Consider the following 18,902-nt stretch of genomic DNA (forward strand, 5'->3'; position numbering starts at 1 on the left):
ATCTCATTTGTGTACTCTGTCTTGTCATTGTTTGAGATCCAACCCATTATGGTGGCATCTTCAGCGAACTTAAAAATCGAATTGGAGGAATAGGTTAATGGTAAAAACTGGGTGGCGTGGACAAGTTGGGCCAAAGAGCCTATTTCCATGCTGTAAACTTCTATATAAAAGAAAAATACTGCAGAATGCTAAATATCTGAAATAAAAAGAGCTAACAACAGATTTCCAATACCTTTTAGACTTGAAATATCATGTCTTTATTTGTATGTGAATAAAATATCAAGAATGATGTGTGCTCATTTCAATGCATTGTGCTTATTTTCTGCCCACTATTTCATCTGTTTCAGTGCTACTAAGATTCTGTCAGTCTGCTCATAGATGTTCCGCAGCAGTGAGAAAATGGGCAATTGCTTGGAATGAAATTTACAATCGAAGTGTATATTGCAAAGCCATTTTTAAGCAAGTACCTGCTTTTCCAGAGTGAAAATAAATGAGAATGGAGGAAATTGGCTGCAGTGTGTGTCAACCTGTAAACACTGAACCACCCCAAGCCTTTCTTATTTGCAATGGTTACAAGTTGTATTTTAAATAAAGGAGCAGAAACCTATCTGGAGATGCCAGGAATATGCAGCACCTGTGGAGAGAACAGACAAATTAGCATTTTTCATCCCAAAATATATACTCTTGTAATATACTTTTATAAATTTTATTAGTAAACAATTTAACTTCAAAGTTACAAAAGGCGCATTAAAATTTAACTGGGTCGGCATACACATGTTCCACTCTTAGGTGGCTTCTATACAACTGTAACACTCTTTATCCTTACAAAAATTGATGCCCTGTCAGGCACGTAGCCTGATGATAAAAGATGTAGGGGCAGCACAGTGGCACAGCTGCCTCACAGCGGCAGACACCTGGGTTTGATTTCCAGCTTGGGTCGCTGTCTGTGCGGTGTCTACACGTTCTTCCGTATCTGCTTGGGTTTTCTCTGGGTGTTCCAGCTTCCTCCCACAGTCCAAAAGGCATGCTGGTTAGGTGCATTAGCCACACTAAATTCTCCCTCTATGTACCCAACAGGGGCAGGAGTGTGACAACTAAGGGATTTTCACAGTAACCTCATTGCAGTGTTAATTCCTTACTTGGGAAAGGATACACTGACACTACATGAGAGGGTGGGGTGGTTGCAGAGAAGATTCATTAGGTTGACTCTGGAGTTGAGAGAGTTGTCTTATCAGGAGAGACTGAGTAGACTGGGGCTATATTCATTGGAATTCAGAAGAATGAGGGGAGATCTTATAGAAACATATAAGATTATAAAGGGAATAGATCACATAGAAACAGGGAAGTTGTTTCCACTGATAGCTGAAACTAGAATTCAGGGGCATGGCCTCAAAATAAGGGGAGTTGAGGAGGAACTCCTTCATACAAAGGGTTGTGAATCTGTGGAATCCCCTGCCCAGTGAAGCAATTGAGGTAACTCACTTAACATTTTTAAGGCAAGGATAGATACATTTTTGAACAGTAAAGGAATTAAGGGTTACGGTGAGCGGGCAGGTAAGTGGAGCTGAGTCCACCAAAAGATAAGCCATGATGTTATTGAACGGAGGGGCAGGCTCGAGGGGCCAAATGTCCCACTGCTAGTTCTTATGTGCTTAATGCAAGCCTACTTGTGACACTAACAAATAAAAAGACTTCAGCAGACCTACAACGTTGTGACTCCTCTGCCCTGCCAACAGGTGAGTGCATCTTACTGTGGCAGTGAGAAACTTCTGTGTACGTAAAAGTGGTGATCTCCCTCCTGGTCACTTCACTGGTCAGGTGAGGGCGGACGGAGGCGCGCGAACCTCCCTCCACCCGCGAGCTTCCAACCGTCGCTCCAACGGCCGCGCGCGCGCGCCTTACTGGTCGGTCACGCTCCTGGCGGGGACGAGTGTGAGGAGGAAGCGTTGCTGCGACGCTAACAGGCGTAAACAGGACGAGGCTGAGCAAGGGGAAACAAACAGGCTGCAAATGAGTGCACCGAGGCGGAGGTCAGTCACCCCCCTCGCTGCCTGGTCTGAGGCAGCGGACAGCAGCGGGGGGCGGGCACTGCGGGAGCCCTCCGCAGCCTCGCAGGGGGACACAGAGGTGGGTGCTCTGCAGGATCAGATCTGCAGAGGCATATTCCAGATCGAAAAGAAAAGCTGCGACGTCGTGTTAACACCGAGCAGATTGACGTGGACGCCGATTGAACCGGAGAGTCTGACAGGTGGGTAGGCGGTGGTCATTGTGTGTCTGCTGAGTGTGGGCTGGAGCTGAGAGCAGGGAGTCTGCACTGTCCACATATTCCAGCTCAGCTGTGCTGCTGACAGAGGTTCACACATGGTCATGTACTCTGCAAGAAGTGTAGAGGATTCCTGCTACATACGGTTCAACACCTGTAGGAGTACTAAGTTTGTTAGATTTATCAAAGTATACAAACGGGCTAAGATAACTGAAAGGTCATTCTTTTTGTAAAACAGTATTTTTAACAACAGACAATAATTTCATGTAGTTTGGATGACCAGAAACAGGATTGGGCTAGCCTTGTACATATTGTGGCTGGAATTTTCCCATCCCACCCACTACAGGAATTGTAGCAGGCCGGAGCAGACCATGCAAAGGTCTGTTGTCTTGGAGTGAGCCTGGCTGGAAAATCGCACACTGTGGCTCCAAAAGGAATGATGTGGATATGCCGGCGTTGGACTGGGGTAAACACAGTAAAAAGTCTGACAACACCAGGTTTAAGTCCAACCAATTTATTTTTATTATCTTGACGAAGGGACTAACCCCGGCGTCCACGTCAATCTGCTCGGTGTTAACACGACGTCGCAGCTTTTCTTTTCGATTTGGAATATGCCTCTGCAGATCTGATCCTGCAGAACACCCACCTGCGAGGCTGCAGAGGGCTCCCGCACTGCCCGCCCCCCGCTGCTGTCGGCTGCCTCAGACCAGGCAGCGAGGGGGGTGACTGACCTCCGCCTCGGTTCACTCATTTGCAGCCTGTTTGTTTCCCCTTGCTCAGCCTCCTCCTGTTTACGCCTGTTAGAGTTGCAGCAACGCTTCCTCCTCACACTCGTCCCCGCCAGGAGCGTGACCGACCAGTAGTTGGAGCGACGGTTGGAAGCTCGCGGGTGGAGGGAGGTTCGCGCGCCTCCCTCTGCCCTCACCTGACCAGTGAAGTGAGTGTACTATCAAATAAATCGGTTGGACTTAAACCTGGTGTTGTCAGACTTTTTACTCCAAAAGGAAGTCAGAGGCAGAGGCTAGAAATCCTACCACATGTGTCAGACCTCATCTGACTTTCCTAAGCCTGTCCACCATCTACAAGGCACAAGTCAAGAGTTTGATGGAATACTCTTCACTTATCTGGATTAGTATGGCTCCAACAACACTCAAGAAGCTTGACGTTATCCAGGACAAAACAGCCCGCTTGATTGGTGCCCCTTGCGCAAACATTCTCTCTCTCCACCACCAATGAACAGTGGTAGCCATATGTACCATCTACAAGATGCAGTGAAGGAACTCAGAATGGTTCTTTAGGCAGCACTTCCAAACCCAGAACCATTTCTGTCTAGATGGAGAAGACAGTAAGAAGTCTCACAACACCAGGTTAAAGTCCAACAGGTTTATTTGTTAGCAAAAGCCACTAGCTTTTGGAGCGCTGCCCCTTCGTCAGATACCTTTCCTACTTCCCCTTCGTCAGGTACCTTTTTCCACTTGCTTCATCAGGTGCCTGACAAAGGGGCAGCGCTCCAAAAGCTAGTGGCTTTTGCTACCAAATAAACCTGCTGGACTTTAATCTGATGTTGTGAGACTTCTTACTATGTTTACCCCAGTCCAACGCCGGCATCTCCACATCATGACTAGATGGAGAAGGGCAGCAGATAACTGGAGGTTTCCCTCCAAGTCAGTCACCATCCTCACCTAGAAATATGTCGTAAATGTCGATGGGTCAAAACCTTGGAACTTTCTCCCGAACAGTATTGTGGATATACCTATACCAACCAGTGGCTCAAGAAGGCAGCTCACCACTACCTTCTCAAGGTCAACTTGGGATGGGCAATAAATGCTGGCCAGCCAGCAATCACATATCCCATAAATGAATTTAAAAAAAGAATCAGTTGGCAATATCCATTTGCCACAAAGGTAGTGTGTTTGCAAATGTCAAAGTATCAATATACCATGAAGTGGTGTTATACAACTCTCGCAATGCAGATTGAAAAATTGCGGATGTTTTATGAAATGAGAAATATATATCGTAGATTATGATAGCACTAAATTGTTATTTAAGAGAGCAATGTTGTTCCTCGATTCTACCATCTGAATTTGAACTTTTTTTTTACAATCTTCTACAAAGTTTGTGGGGCATAAGGGACAATATCGCTTTTTTACATTAAAACTTACAGAAGTTTGCACATACCACATCTTTTAATGGGCAATGAAACATAAATATTTCTGAGTTTGTTTGTTTCCAGAAATTTTGTAATAAAAATACAGCAGTAGGGCATATCATGCTACAGTTATACTACAGGTGTGGTATGTTGACAGTTTGTAAACATTGGATGTGAGTGGACTACTAGGTGTTACATACGGTTGACTTGCATCCTTTCTGAGCCAGAGAAGTAGCGTAATCTGAGTATCTTGATACTCAAAGGAGTGTTTGGAATGCAGCCCTGGTGGCTGCTGACAAAATTACTTTTTAACTTCTAAAAGTAGTTTTAAAAAGTACATATTACAGGGCTTCCGTTGACATACAGTTTTAGTTGTCCCCTGACCTAGACTTTGCTTTTAGCTATTGTTTTACCTTCTTTGAATCGTAAATTTGGATCTTGATTATGCCTCGACTTGACAAAACTTTGAAGCAACCAAGTAAAACCAAAAGAAACAATTACAAGTATTCAATCGTTATGTACAGTTCTATTAAAATTGCATGACCTCATCTTATTTGTGGCTTATTGGTGTTGGGCATGTGTTTTATTGTAGTTTGCAGGTATATAAAAATGCTCAACCTGTTGGTTTGAGATGCTTTAATGCCAATTTTAAAGAATTGAATATATATTTTGAGTGTGCTCAAAGAATCAACACCATTTTACTGTCAAAGCAATTTATTGAATGTTAGGCATCGTCATTTCTGATCATTAATTTTGCAGTCCCATCTAGATCTTATGAATAAAATATTAAGCAGAAGCTTCAATTAAACGGGAGTCAATGGGATGGGACAATTGGCTGTCAGCTGGTTACAAAATTAGATAGTCAGATGACTAGAAATAATTTTCTCATTTTGTGAAGGATATTTTGCAGAGAACTAAAATATGGCAGAAAACAAAGCTTAAAAATACAGATTTTTAATAGAGTAATCTCAGGTCAGATTGCTGTGGTAGAATGTTATGGAAGGATGAATGATTGGTATAAAGTGGGAAAATTCAGCCCAGAGTTGTGATTACCTTTTGGTTGTTAACGTCGTATAGCAAATACTTGATTCATTAGTAAAATATATATTGATGACTTGTTTTAAATGAATTCTCAAATATAATTCTACACTACTTTTGACCATTGGAAAAACTGACTTATATGTTAGAATTAGTTCATAAAGGAAATCTAGTGCATTTATAGTCTTATGCAAAATGGGATACAGTCGCCTTTAGTATATAGAAAAGGTATGTGAAAAATATGTCTGACCAAACCCATTATGGACTGATTTCATTGACTAGAGGGGGAAAAGATAGTTTTCTGTACAGATGGCATTGCGTTCTTGTCACTCTTGGTGTAGGATACTTATACATTCATAACAGGAAACAGAATGGATTTTCTCCAGCTGGTAGTAATTGTTCCCATCAGGTCTCTGTCACCAGCCTTTGGCTAAAATGTCTGAGAACCTATTTTCTACATGAAAGTTAATAAAATTATATTGTGACAGTCAGCAGTTTTACAAGGATAAACTGGTATACTTGAATCATCCTTATGAAATGAATGATCAGGGTAAAAATGTATGATCAGGACTAAGGAAGTCTGAAAGGAGGCAGTAGCATAGTTGGACCATAGATGAAAATAGCCCTTCACTTTCTGGTTCCAAACAACTCAATCATTCACTGTTTGAGTTTTTGGCATTTTGCTGATTTCTGTCAAGAATATTTATCATTGTTACAGGCAAAACTTTTGGAAATGGAGATTCACTTATATTGTTTTCATAAAAATGTAAATGTTGAAAGGAGAGATGGAAAACAGGCTCTATTCTGCCAGAGATAAGTGGCCTGCACTTGGGCTTACCTGTCTTGTTGGCCTGGACTTTGCAGTGGTAACAGAGGCAAAATTGTCAGAGTTCACAGTCATTACTCCATTGAAACTGACAGCAGTCCCTGGAGACATTACCTGAGCAGATTAACGGGAACGGCCATGTTGTCATTATGCGCTTCTCCAGAGGCTGTGCAGTTGAGGTCCCTCAAGGCTGCAATGAGCAGAAAATCTTTGAACTTCCACTCTTACACTTCAAAAACTTTTGAAAAAGCTACATCATGTTGAATGAGGTGTAACTGCTTTTTAACAGCAAACCAACTTCATAATTACTTGTAAATACCACCACTATTCCTGAACAGCTAATTTTATATTAGTGGAATACCAAATTTCTCTATTATCATAAAAACAATACAGAATCACACAGTACAGAAGAAACCTCTCGGCCCATTGGATCTGCACCAACACCTGACCAACTGATCTAATTCCCATTTACCAGCGCTCAACTCACAGCATTGAATGTTATGATGGTCCAAGTGCTCATCCAGGCACATTTTAAGGGAAGTAAGGCAACCTGTCTCTACCACTCTCCCTGGCAATGTGTTCCAGACTATCAGCACCTTCTGGGTAAAAAAAAACTTTTCCTCAAATCTCCCCTAAACCTCCTACTCCTCATCTTGAACTTGTGTGCCTTCATGACTGACTCTTCAACTAAGGGGAACAGTTGCTCCCTTTCCGTCTTGTCCATGCCCTTTATAATCTTGTATACCCTGATCATGTCGTCCCTCAGTCACTTCTGCTCCAACAAAAATAACCCAAGCCTATCCAACCGCTCTTCATAACTTAAATGTCCATCCCAGGCAACATCCTGGTGAATGTCTTCTGCACTCCCTCCAGTGCAATCACACCCTTCCTATAATGTAATGACCAAAACTGTGGCCCGTATTCCAGCTCTGGTCTTATCAATGGTCCCATCGACTCCACATGACTTCTCTGCTTTTGTAATTTATACCTTGATTCTTAAAAGCATAAAACACATTTTTAAAACATTTTTTTAAAGTTTCTTTACTTTAGCTTCTGTAATTCAATCATAATTATTGATTTTGTTATATCATTATCACCTTCTTAATTTGCTATCAGAATATTTCAGTGTGATTGGATGCTTGCTGACAACACTGTTGCACCTTTGAGATCCCTTTGTTTGCTTGATTTTAAGCTGCAACACAAAGATCACCTGGTTTTTAAAGTTAAAGTTTATTTATTAGTCACAAGTAAGGTTTACATTAACACTGCAGTTTGTTACTGTGAAATTCTCCAAGTCGTCTCAGTCTGGCACCTGTTCAGGTCAATGCATCTAACCAACACACCTTTCAGAATGTAGAAGGAAACCGGAGCACTTGGAAGAAACCCACACAGACATGGGGAGAACATGTAAACTAAACACAAACATTGACCCAAGCCAGGAATTGAACCCAGGTCCTGGCACTGTGAAGCAGCAGTGCTAACCACTATGCTACTCTGCTCCCCCAAGTTGTGAGCAAACTTCTCTGAAATCAATCTTTGCTTTATCACTGATTGCAAAATTGAAACCAGTAGATGCAGATATGCGTACCTAACAAATATCTAACAGACAGTGACTGAGTTCTGCCACTTAAAGTTGGTCCATAGATAATGGCCATCCTGGGCACAGCACAGCTAGTTGCAGGCAAGATGACCACACCTTGACTTTAAAGTGCTTCAGATTCAACATGAGTTAATTTGCAATGCACAGATGCTGTCACTTCACAGGGTTCAGGATACTGGACAGATGTGAATGTAGTTGGGGTCCCCATTTAGCTGAAACGATAGCAACAAGGTAGCGCTAACCTTTGGAGGGTCAAAAGAGAGGTCAAAGGAGGCTTTCCAACAAGGGAGTGTTTTACTTGTGTAATACATCCTACACGCTCCTATGTCATGTGGAGATCTAAGGAAGTTGTGTGTCTGCACAAAGGCAGTCACTGATTCAAAAATAGAAAATGCTGAAGAACTCAAAAGTCTGGCAGCTTCTGTGGAGAGGGAAAATAGAGTTAATATTTTGAGCCCATATGACTCTTCTTCAGAGCTGTCCTAATTCACCTGTTTCAGTAAGAACTGGAGTCAAATACCAACATGTACACAGCGCTGTCTGTGTGTTATTAGTTTATGATGGCCCTAAACTTTTATATCTCAGGCTCATACAGGTAATGAGTAATATTGGTAAGTTTGCTATCCTTGTGACTATCAAGCAGGTGACAGATAGCTTATTTACAAGGAAACAGCAAAACATCATTTCAATGCAATGATCAGGAGGAGAGAGTTGTCAGATTTGTCCGCCTTATGAGTTTCTCCAGATGCAAGGCCTTATTGGCAGCATGTATATCGCCTGTGTTGTCCCCATCAGGAACCAACCATATTTCAGAACAGGAAGGGGATCCATTCCCTGAGTATTTAGCTGCATGGTCTCTGTTATTGTGTGCAAGTTTTCTGGCAGGCTGCCTAGGACAATTAAAAGGTTCTCTTGTATAGGAATCGTTCTTTCAGTGTAGGCTGCGCCCTCAAGGTCTTCATCTGTGCCCTCTGCAGCACAGCGAGGATCCAAGCTCTCCTTCTGGCAAGTTTGCTTTCTGGCTTGTCACATCTCCCTGCTCACGCTTCTGAACACTAGTGTTCGGAGTCTTGCAGTGCAGACCCCTTTACTCTCTCCAGTAAAGTACACATGGTGCCAGTCTCTGAGTTGGTAAAGTTGAGTGGCACTGTTGTTCATTACGAGTGCTGCCCTCCTTCGGTTTCTCGGCCTCTGGGCACTCTACATATGTTTCACCTACAATATAAGAGAGGCACAAGGACTAGCATTTACTGTCAAAGATAAGAAGAGATAGACAACAGTATTTTGCCTTTGCACTCAGCGTAAGAGATATGTTTTGGGAGCCTGTATTTAAACCATAGGGTTCACAAAAGACCTTCATACTTTGTTATGGGCCTATTTGTGACTGTGGAGAGATGGAGACTGAATGTCAGGCTACATATCTTTTGATAATTGGACTCTCATCCTTGCAAAAATATGTATTTAACAATTTTGCATGTTGATTTATGAATAATTCTGAAAATACGTTGCAAAAATGTCCATGAAATGGCGTTAACTTCTAAAGAAATCACAGAAACAATGAAGTGTGCAGGTAAAATTGTTGAAACTGAGAATCAGAAAGAAGATTGCAATTGTGAGCAGCACAAAGATGCAGCCAGATCTCATTACTGTCGAATAAAACTGAAACATTTTAGCCTGCCCTCAAAAGGTTCATTATCATTGTCAGCAGGAACAGACATTTTCACTTCCACCTCATTAACCACTTTCCCATTCAAGAGAAGGCATATGGTAGTACAAACCAATGCATTAAAGGGGAATGGTTCCTATAGCATGCATGTTGCAATAAACATTTTCTTTCCTTAAGTTGAAAAGACTATAAAACTTGAAATGAAACTCAATATGTTAGAAAATTTATAATCTACTAACATTTGCATTCCAAACCTGAGCCCTTCATTACTTAACACAAAAACCCCAGCAACCTCTGGATTTACCTGATAATCTGCTGTTTTTTTTTGGATACAAAGCCACACAGGGTAGACAGAAACTGATGAGAAAAGCAGAGGAAGATACTTTTTTGTGTTAGCCACCAAGCAGGATACTGGTGAGAACTACATCTCTGTTTGAAGAGATGGGACTTATAGAAATGTAAGGAACAAGAAGTTGCTGGATTGGGTCTTTCTGGTTTGGGATACTCTGAAGATTGAATAGAATGACTTCAAGGAAATTGGAAGACTCACCTGGTATGACAGAGAAGGAGCCTACTATAAAGCTGCAAGGAGTTTAGAACTTAACCTTTAAAGCATCATGTCTGCTGGAAGCATGGCTTAAAATAAAATGTGTCATAAAGTATTTTGGTTGTGTTGGGTAGTTAATAGGAAGTACTTTTTTACATTTGATGCATTAGTAGTCTGTTAAGCCATGTTTAGTCTATGTTAATTTTAGTTTGTTACAGTAAAAACTTTAACTTGAAATCTTGTCCTGCAGTTCTTTCTGTTGATCACTGGCAAATTCATATTTTTTTGCAAAACTTTTTGCCCTCCACAAGAATCATGAATAAGAAGCAGCTGTATTGATGGGCAAGTATATTTCTTCATTTAATGTTGGTTCAATTTTCTAACAGAAACACTAGTTGACATTTGAAAGGGAAAAACTTGCATTTAAAGAATAATCCAGGTAATTACAGGCTGGTGAGTCTTACGTCAATAGGGAAATTATGGGAGAGGATTCTTTGAGTCAGGATTTACTCCCATTTGGAAATAAGTGGACATATTAGCAAGAGGCAACATGGTTTTGTGAAGGAGAGGTCGTGTCTCACTAACTTGATCGAGTTTTTCGAGAAAATGATGAAGATGATTGCGGGTAGGGCAGTGGATGTTGTCTATGTGGACTTCAGTAAGGCCTTTGACAAGGTCCCTTGTGGCAGACTGGTGCAGAAGTTGAAGTTGCGTGGGATCAGAGGTGAGCTGGCAAGGTGGATACAGAACTGGCTCAGTTTTAGAAAACAGAGGGTAGCAATGGAACGATGCATTTCTGAATGGAGAGCTGCGACAAATGGCGTTCCTCAGGGATCAGTGCTGGGACCTTTGCTGTTTGTAAGATATACATAAACGATTTGGAGGAAAATATAACCAAAGATTGGTGGATTTGCGGATAGTGATGAGGACCATCAGAAGATGCAGCAGGATATAGATCGGTTGGAGACTTGGATGGAGAGATGGCAGATGGAGTTTAATCCAGACAAATGTGAGGTAATGCATTCTGGAAAGTCTAATACTGATTGGAAATATACAGTAAATGGCAGAACCCTTAAGAGTATTGATAGAGGGATCTGAGTGTACAGGTGCACAGGTCACTGAAAGTGACAACGCAGGTGGAGAAAGTAGTCAAAAAGGCATACGGCATGCTTGCCTTCATTGAGGCGTTGAGTTTAAAAATTGGAAAGTCATGTTGCAGCTTTATTGAACCTCAGGCCGCCCATGAAATGCAGTGTTCAATTCTGGTCACCATACTACCAGAAGGATGTGGCGGCTCTGAAGAGGGCACAGAAAAGATTTACCAGGATGTTGCCTGGTATGGAGGGTATTAGCTATGAGGAGAGGTTGGAGAAACTTGGTTTGTTCTCACTGCAATGATGGAAGTTGAGGGGCGACTTGATAGTTGTTTACAAGATCATGATAGGCATGGACAGACTGGATAGTCAGAAGCTTTTTTCCCCCAGGGTGGAAGAGTCAATTACGCGGGGACGCAGGTTTAAGGTGTGAAGGGTAAGATTTAAAGATGTACGAGGCAGATTTTTTACACAGAGGGTGTTGGATGCCTGGAACTCACTGCTGGGGGAGGTAGTGGAAGCAGGTACAATAGTGACTTTTAAGGGGTGTCTTGACAAATACATAAATGGGATGGGAATGGAGGGATACTGTCCCTGGAAGGGTAGGGGGTTTTAGCTCAGTTGAGCAGCATGGTCAGTGCAGGCTTGGAGGGCTGAAGGGCCTGATCCTGTGCTGTAATTTTCTTTGTTCTTTGTTCTAAAGAATATCTTTCATGACCTTGATGTCTTTACATGCATTATAGCTAACAAAATTCTTTTGAAATATAGCCATTCTTATAATGTAGGAAATATAACGTCCCAGAAACAGGAATGAGATGACAAGCAAATAATTTGTCTCTTTTAGTGATGTTATTTGATGTTATTATACCCAAACCCTTGAAGCTTTTATTACCTGCTAGCAAGGAGAACAGACACAGTGAATTTCACTGTCTTGTTCTGTTGATTCATGCAGATACTTTGCAGTTATAGTTAGTTACAGCAATTGAGAAACAAGCAACTTTCTAATCCTTCATTTGTATACATAGTGCACTAATCATAGCATAGCTTTTTGCCCTTTCTTATCCAGCAGAAAACCATCTCCTTCATTAGCGTAATGTGTCAACATTTTTTTTTGGTATTTGTTATGGTAACTTGTCTTTGTTTTCATCCTGTGGCTAAGTTCACTAGGCTGATACCGGAGATGAGGGGGTTGGACTATGAAGAGAGGCTAAATAGACTGGGTCTGTACTCACTGGAGTTTAGAAGGATGAGGGGGGATCTTATAGGGACATATAAGATAATGAAAGGGATGGATAGGGTAGAGGTAGAGAGATTCTTCCCGCTTAGAAAGGATAGCAGGACTAGAGGACACAGCCTCAAGATAAGGCGGGGGGGGGGGCAGTTTAGAACGGAGGGTGAGGAGGAACTTCTTCACTCAAAGGGTGGTGAATCTCTGGAATTCTCTGCCCGTTGAAGTGGTGGAGGCTACCTCGTTAAATATATTTAAGTCACGGGTAGATAGGTTTTTGACAGACAAGGGAATTAAGGGTTATGGGGAGAAAGCAGGAAAGTGGAACTGATCCACTTCAGATCAGCCATAATCTTATTGAATGGCGGGGCAGGCTCGAAGGGCTAGATGGCCTACTCCTGCTCCTATTTCTTCTGTTCTTCTGTAAGCCTTGGAATGCAGTGTTTATGAAACTGACACAAGGTTAGATTAGTGTTTTATCCTGAGTATGTAAGCACTAGTCTACTGAAGGTCTTGTTTGCAAATATGCATTTTCCATTACTCAACAGTATTGTTTGTCATAACTTAATTTCCACAATTGTTGTAACTTAATTTCCACAGCACCTCTGACAGTGTAGCACCACCTCAGTACTGTACTAGCGTGCCAGCCTATATTTTGTGCTTCTGTCCCTGGAGTGTGAATTGAACACATGAGCTTTTGATTCATAAGCAGGAGTGCTAAAACTGAGCTGTGACTGGCACTGGAAGCCAACTAATTGTGTTTTGTTGACAGATAAGGTCAAAGCTAATTGCAAACACCTGTGAGGTGGAGATTCTAGTTTCGAACACTTACACTTCACACTTCCACAACCCCACAAGAGAGTGAAAGACAATTTGAGAGGAGAGACAGTGTTTAAAATTTTTAGTTTAATTTTTTTTAAAACAAAGCAAGTTGAATTATAAAAACAAAGAAAGCCTTGGTGAGAAATAGATAGGAAGGAACTGAGGGTAGGAGTGAGACTGCCTTAATGAGCCGTAGCTATGCTTGCCTTTTTTTGGTACACATGGAGCACTTTTTGTTCCAGTCCTGTTCGGGTTCTCTCCCGCACTTCCTTTTCGAGAGGGTATTTAAATGACTGTAATAGAAGAAAGATTCTGGTGAAGCCAGTTTCTGAATAGACAAACTGTAAAAATCATAAAACTCTTACCTCATTTCCTTCCTATCTTCTAGGTGGCATACATATGGTGTAATCCATATGTTCATCCTTTGTTTGTTTGCACAACAAACAGGAGACCTAAAACTGACCTTTGAGAAACTCCACTCTTAACCTTCCTCCAGTTCAAAAAGCTATCATTTACCACTATTTGTTGTCTCTTGTCACTCAGCCAATTTCACATCCATGTTGTTACTGTTCATTTTACTCCACGAACTATAATTTTACTCACAGACCTGTTGTATGACACTTCACTTCAGCGAATGTCTTTTGGTAGTCCATGTATACCACATCAGCATTGTCCTCATCAACCCTCTTATTTATCTCACCAAAAAACTCAAGCAAGTTAGTAAAGCATGACTTGTCCTTAACAAATCCATGCCGGCATTCCTTTTAACCTGCATTTTTCCAATTAAGTATTAATTTTGACCTGAATTATTGTTTCTAAGAGCTTCCCATTACTGAGTCTGTAGTTGTTATACGAATTTTTACATTCCTTTTTAAACAAGGGTGTAACATTTGCAAATCTTCAGTTCTCAGTCCATCCTGAGTCTAGGAAACATTGGAAAATTATGGCCGGTGCCTCTACAATTAGCTCTCACTTCTTCAGCACACTTGGATCCTGTGAAGCTCTGGCAACTGATAATATCATTGGGGACACAGGTTTAAGTCCTAGCATGGCTGCTGGTGGAATTTAAATTCAATTAATTAATAAAAATCTGAAATTACAAGCTAGTCCCACTAATGGTGATCATGCAACTGTTGTTGATTATCGTAAAATTCTTCTGGTTTCCAAATGTCTTTTAGAGAAGCAAAGCTGCTGTCATTACCTGGTCAGATTCCAGACCCACAGCAATGTGGTTGGATTTACTGAAATTGACTAGCAAGTCGCTCAGTTGAATCAAAACTGCCACAGAATAAAAAAATTGGATAGACTGCCTGGTATCAACCTAGGCATTGAAAATAATGGCACACTAAGCCCCGTTGATCCTGCAGAGTCTTCCTTACTAACGTCTGGGTACTAGTGCTAAAATTGAAAGATTGGTCCCACAAGACCTGACATAGCCAGGCTCACCGATTTATACTTTACAGTGTTTCAGGCACCACCATCACCATCCCTGAGTATGGCCTGTCCCACCAACAGGACAGACCCACTGGAGGTGGCGAAAAATGATATATAATCAAGAGCGAGTTGTCTGGGAAGTCCTCAATGCCGACACCAAACCCCATGAAATCTTGTATCGGCTGAAATATGGTTATCACCTACCACACACACTTTGTCTCCTTCAGCTGATGTATCAGCAGTCTTTCATGTTGAATACTAACTGGGAGAAGCACGAAGAGTGGCAAGGATACAGAATGTACTCTGGTTGGGGGACTTAAATGTTGATCATGAAAAGTGGCTCACTAGCACCACTACTAACTGGGCTGGTTGAGCCCTAGAGGACTATCAAGATATTGCACAGTGCCAGGGACCCAGGTTTGATTCCCAGCTTGGGTCACTGTCTGTATGGAGTTTGCACATTCTCCCGTGTCTACGTGGGTTTTCTCTGGATGCTTCAGTTTCCTCCCACGCTCCAAAGATGTGCGAGTTAGGTGGATTGGCCATGTTAAAATTGCTCTTAGTGTCAAGGGGACTAGCTAGGGTTATGGGAATAGGGTCTGGCTGGGACTGTGATTGGTACAAACTCGATGGGTCAGTGGTCTCCTTCTGCAGTATAGGATTCTATGATCTATGATATCAACAAAAGTGAAAAACCCACTTGACCTTGTCTCATCAGTCCACCTGCAGCAGATGCATCTGACCCTGATGGCATTCGTAAGAATGATCACCGCATGCTCCTTTGTGAAGATGAAGACCCAACTTCACATTGAGGATATCCTTCATGGGGTTGCGCTACCAAAAGGCTAAATAGGATAGATTTTGAATAGAGCTAGCAACTCAAAACCAGCCATCCATGAGGCACAGTAGACCATCAGCAGCAGCAATTGTATTCAGTCACAATCTGTAACCTCATGACCACGCATATCCCTCACTCTATCATTGCTGTCAAGGTGGGAATCAATCCTGGTTCAGTGTGCTGGAAGGCATGTCAAGAATAGCACCAGGCATACTTAAAAAAAGTATCAATCTGTTGAAACTACAGGTTACTTACAAGCCAAGCAGCATAAGCAGCTTGTGATAGAGCTAAGCGATCCCACAGACAAAAATCAGATCAAAGTTCTGCAGTCCTGCCACATCCAGTTGTGAATGCTGGTGGACAATTAAACAGCTAGCCTGAGAAGGAGACTCCACAAGTATCATCCCTCGTGGTGATCAAGAGGTGGCTTCCATCACCTTCTTTGGCCTAACCAACAATGTTCACATCCTTGAAATTTTTATTAAAAAGATCATCGGGTCCTGGCACATTATCAACTTTGTAAGTACAGACATTCTCTCCACACCTCCTCATTATCAATTTTACACCCTTTGAGTGCCTGAACTTGTTCCTGTTTTGCCATGACCTGGCCAGTATGATCGTCCTTGGTAAAGACAGTTGCAAAGTATTCCTTTCTTACCTCAGCCAAATGCCACACCTTGATATGCCCTAGCTTTCCTCTTGTGGGAATTATTATGACTGTATTTGAACGAGCTCTTTAAAGGCAGTGTGTTGTTCAGTTACAGTTTTGTTCACTAATCTTTGATTCCAGTTTACCTGGGCCAGATCCATTCTTACCATTGGTGTTGGCTTTCCACAAATTAATTATTCCTACTCTGGATTGCAGTCTGTCCTTTTCCATAGTGAACCTAAACCCCATATTAGAATGACCGCTGTTCCCTTAATATTTTCCTATGGATACTCGATCCATTTGATTCCCTCTTTCTCAAAAACTGGGTCTAACAATGCTTCCTGTCTAGGAACTCTTGCCCTTTTCTGTCCCTTACAGTACTCCAATCCTAGTCAATGTTTGGATAATTAAAGTCCCCCGCCTCCCATTTTAATTACTCTATAACTAAGTTTAAGCAAGCTATTTCTCAATATTATGTAGTGATAATGCAAGTACTATTTTCCACTGATAGGACGCTGTCCTTAATTCAGAAAGACACAATTGAACAATGTCCTGTATGAACTTCAGTGCCAGGTATGCAGTGGTATGATCAAATGATTTAATCTAACAACATGTTCCTCTGGCTGTTCGTAACAGGCAAAGTACAGAACGCGTTCATCTAGCCTATGCTTTTAAAACCCAAAATAGAGCGTCTTCTGTTACATGTGATCCCATGATTAGACAGTACTTCCTGAACAAGCCTGAGTATGCTAATGCCTACACCAGCGATCAAGATAAGATAATCAGATGAGTTCATAATGGCACTCATTTTTCCTTGCTAGAAGCCTGCCAAAGATGTCCATATCTTGTGAATCAATTAAAAAGAATCAAATCTGTTGACAACATCTAATTATACCTCATCAGAATCTCTTTTAACTCCATCTACTTGTCTGACATACGGTAAAGGATGAGCAAATTTTCTTCCAGTTGGCTATTGTCTTCAACTGTCTCCATGAATTTTGTTCCCTACCTGTGATTTCATCCCCTTCCCTTGTCATTGACTAAGGCTGAATCAGAATGTTTGCAGCCTCACCTGTCAGAATAGGTGATATGGCAATATCAGTGCTGCCTGAAAGTAGGCCAGGGTCCTGGCCCTCTAGAGGACATATCAGGCAACAGGGTGTGGAAGGCAGCAGGCCACCTATACTTTCGATCTGCATCCTGCAAATACACTGAGGCGTAATGGGAAGACTCACAAGAGTAAGGAGTTGTAGGGGCACACAGTGCATATGGATGAGGTGAAGCAGAGATGATTGGGGATCATAATAAAATGTCACAATTGCACTTGTAACTTTATTAAAAAGTCTTGTTGTTCACAACCTTAAGGCCTTTACTATCTTTGACCCCCGTCCCACTGGTTTAGGGCTTCACCCTCACAGGACTGCAATGTAAGAAACAATGTCAGGCCCACTCAAATCAAAAGTCACATACATCCGAGAAGGACGTTTGCATGAATCATTGAAACCTAGGCTTTCGCCCCTAATGCTATGGGACAAAGGGATGTATGCCTGAACTTATCTCACATGAGCTGGGGAGTCAGCATGCTGGCAGCAGGCATAAGTAAAAGCTGTGAAGCATCAGAGTTTTTCACACCGCAAGTCGTCATCATCCTCCTGCACTGACAGCATAGGCACGCTTATGGATAACACAGGCCCAGCACCCTGATCAGATGGTTTTGTTGCGGACTGCCACCCTTGGTCATGGAGGGGGTCACCAGGGCCTTGCAGGGTGGCAGAAGGGTTATTTTTGAGCTGTCAGACAATATGGTGGTCCTAGTGTGCGAACTGCGAAGTGGGAGGGCAGTCCTAGTCCTCCTACCCATGTAATCCCTCACCCCTGACTGGCCTTCATCTTCCAGCTCCTCTTCACCCTCTCCCTCTATTCCCTCCTGAACCTCTTCCTCTGAAGAGATGTTCCAGTCCTCCTGATCTTCGCCATTGAGATGTTGCCCTGCTGCTACACTAAATTACACAGGAGAGGGGAGACAAGCATGATATGGAAAATGTAAGTTTGTCTACTTTCATCGGAATTATAGAAAAGCAAAATATTATTTAAAGAGAGAGACTACAAAATGATTTGGGATCTGCACCTCCTCGTACATGAAACACATAGAGGTTATTATGCAAATATGGTAAGTAATTAGGAAGGCAGTAGAATGTTGGCCTTTTATTGCAAGAGGGATGTAGTACAAAAGTAGGATTGTCTTACTGTAACTGTAGATATAACTGCACCTAGGGTGCCACACATTGTATTGGTCTCCTTATTTAAGTAAGGATATGCTTGCAAGGAAGGCAGTTCAAATAACGCTCTCAATGTTGATTCTGGGATGAAAGGATTGTCTTATGAGGAAAGATTGAGCAGGTTGGACCTTTACTCATTGGAATTTAGAAAATTGAGAGGTGAATTTATTGAAACATATAAGGTTCAAGGGGTGCTCGACATGGTAAATATTGAGAGGATGTTTCCTGTTGCGGGGGAATCTCAAATTAGGGGGGCACGGTTTCAGAATAAAATGTTTAGACAGTGACAAGGCATTTCTTCTCTCAGAGCCTCTAGAATAATCTTTGGAATTATTAGACTCCAGAGAGCTATCATAGGCTGAAGCATTGAATGTATTCAGGCTTGAACTAAAAGGGAGTCAAAGGGTATGGGGAAAGGACAGGTTAGAGGAATTGAAGCCAAGATCAGCCATCATCTTATTCAAGCTTT

The 18,902-nt window shown here is 42.0% G+C and overlaps 1 protein-coding gene across 7 annotated transcripts in view; it reads left to right on the forward strand.

Annotated features, from left to right (window-relative positions):
* The first annotated feature begins 1,762 nt into the window (after positions 1 to 1,762).
* Positions 1,763 to 18,902, forward strand: part of cerkl (CERK like autophagy regulator) — a 158,956-nt gene continuing 141,816 nt past the window's right edge. For 4 of the 7 annotated variants that reach the window (XR_013888159.1, XR_013888158.1, XM_080198888.1 and 1 more), the window contains exon 1: positions 1,763 to 2,248. Coding sequence is in view for 4 of the 7 variants with exons in the window: in XM_080198888.1 (XP_080055014.1) it covers positions 2,011 to 2,248 (238 nt within the window). In the remaining 3 variants the exon portion in view is untranslated. Of the gene's footprint in view, positions 2,249 to 3,056; positions 3,201 to 18,902 lie in introns of those variants that run through there. The other 3 variants (XM_080198887.1, XM_080198890.1, XM_080198892.1) reach the window with 3 other exon arrangements.

This window comes from Carcharhinus amblyrhynchos, chromosome 11 (assembly GCF_965287045.1).
Source record: "Carcharhinus amblyrhynchos chromosome 11, sCarAmb.v2.hapA, whole genome shotgun sequence".
Classification (NCBI taxonomy): Eukaryota; Metazoa; Chordata; class Chondrichthyes; order Carcharhiniformes; family Carcharhinidae; genus Carcharhinus; species Carcharhinus amblyrhynchos.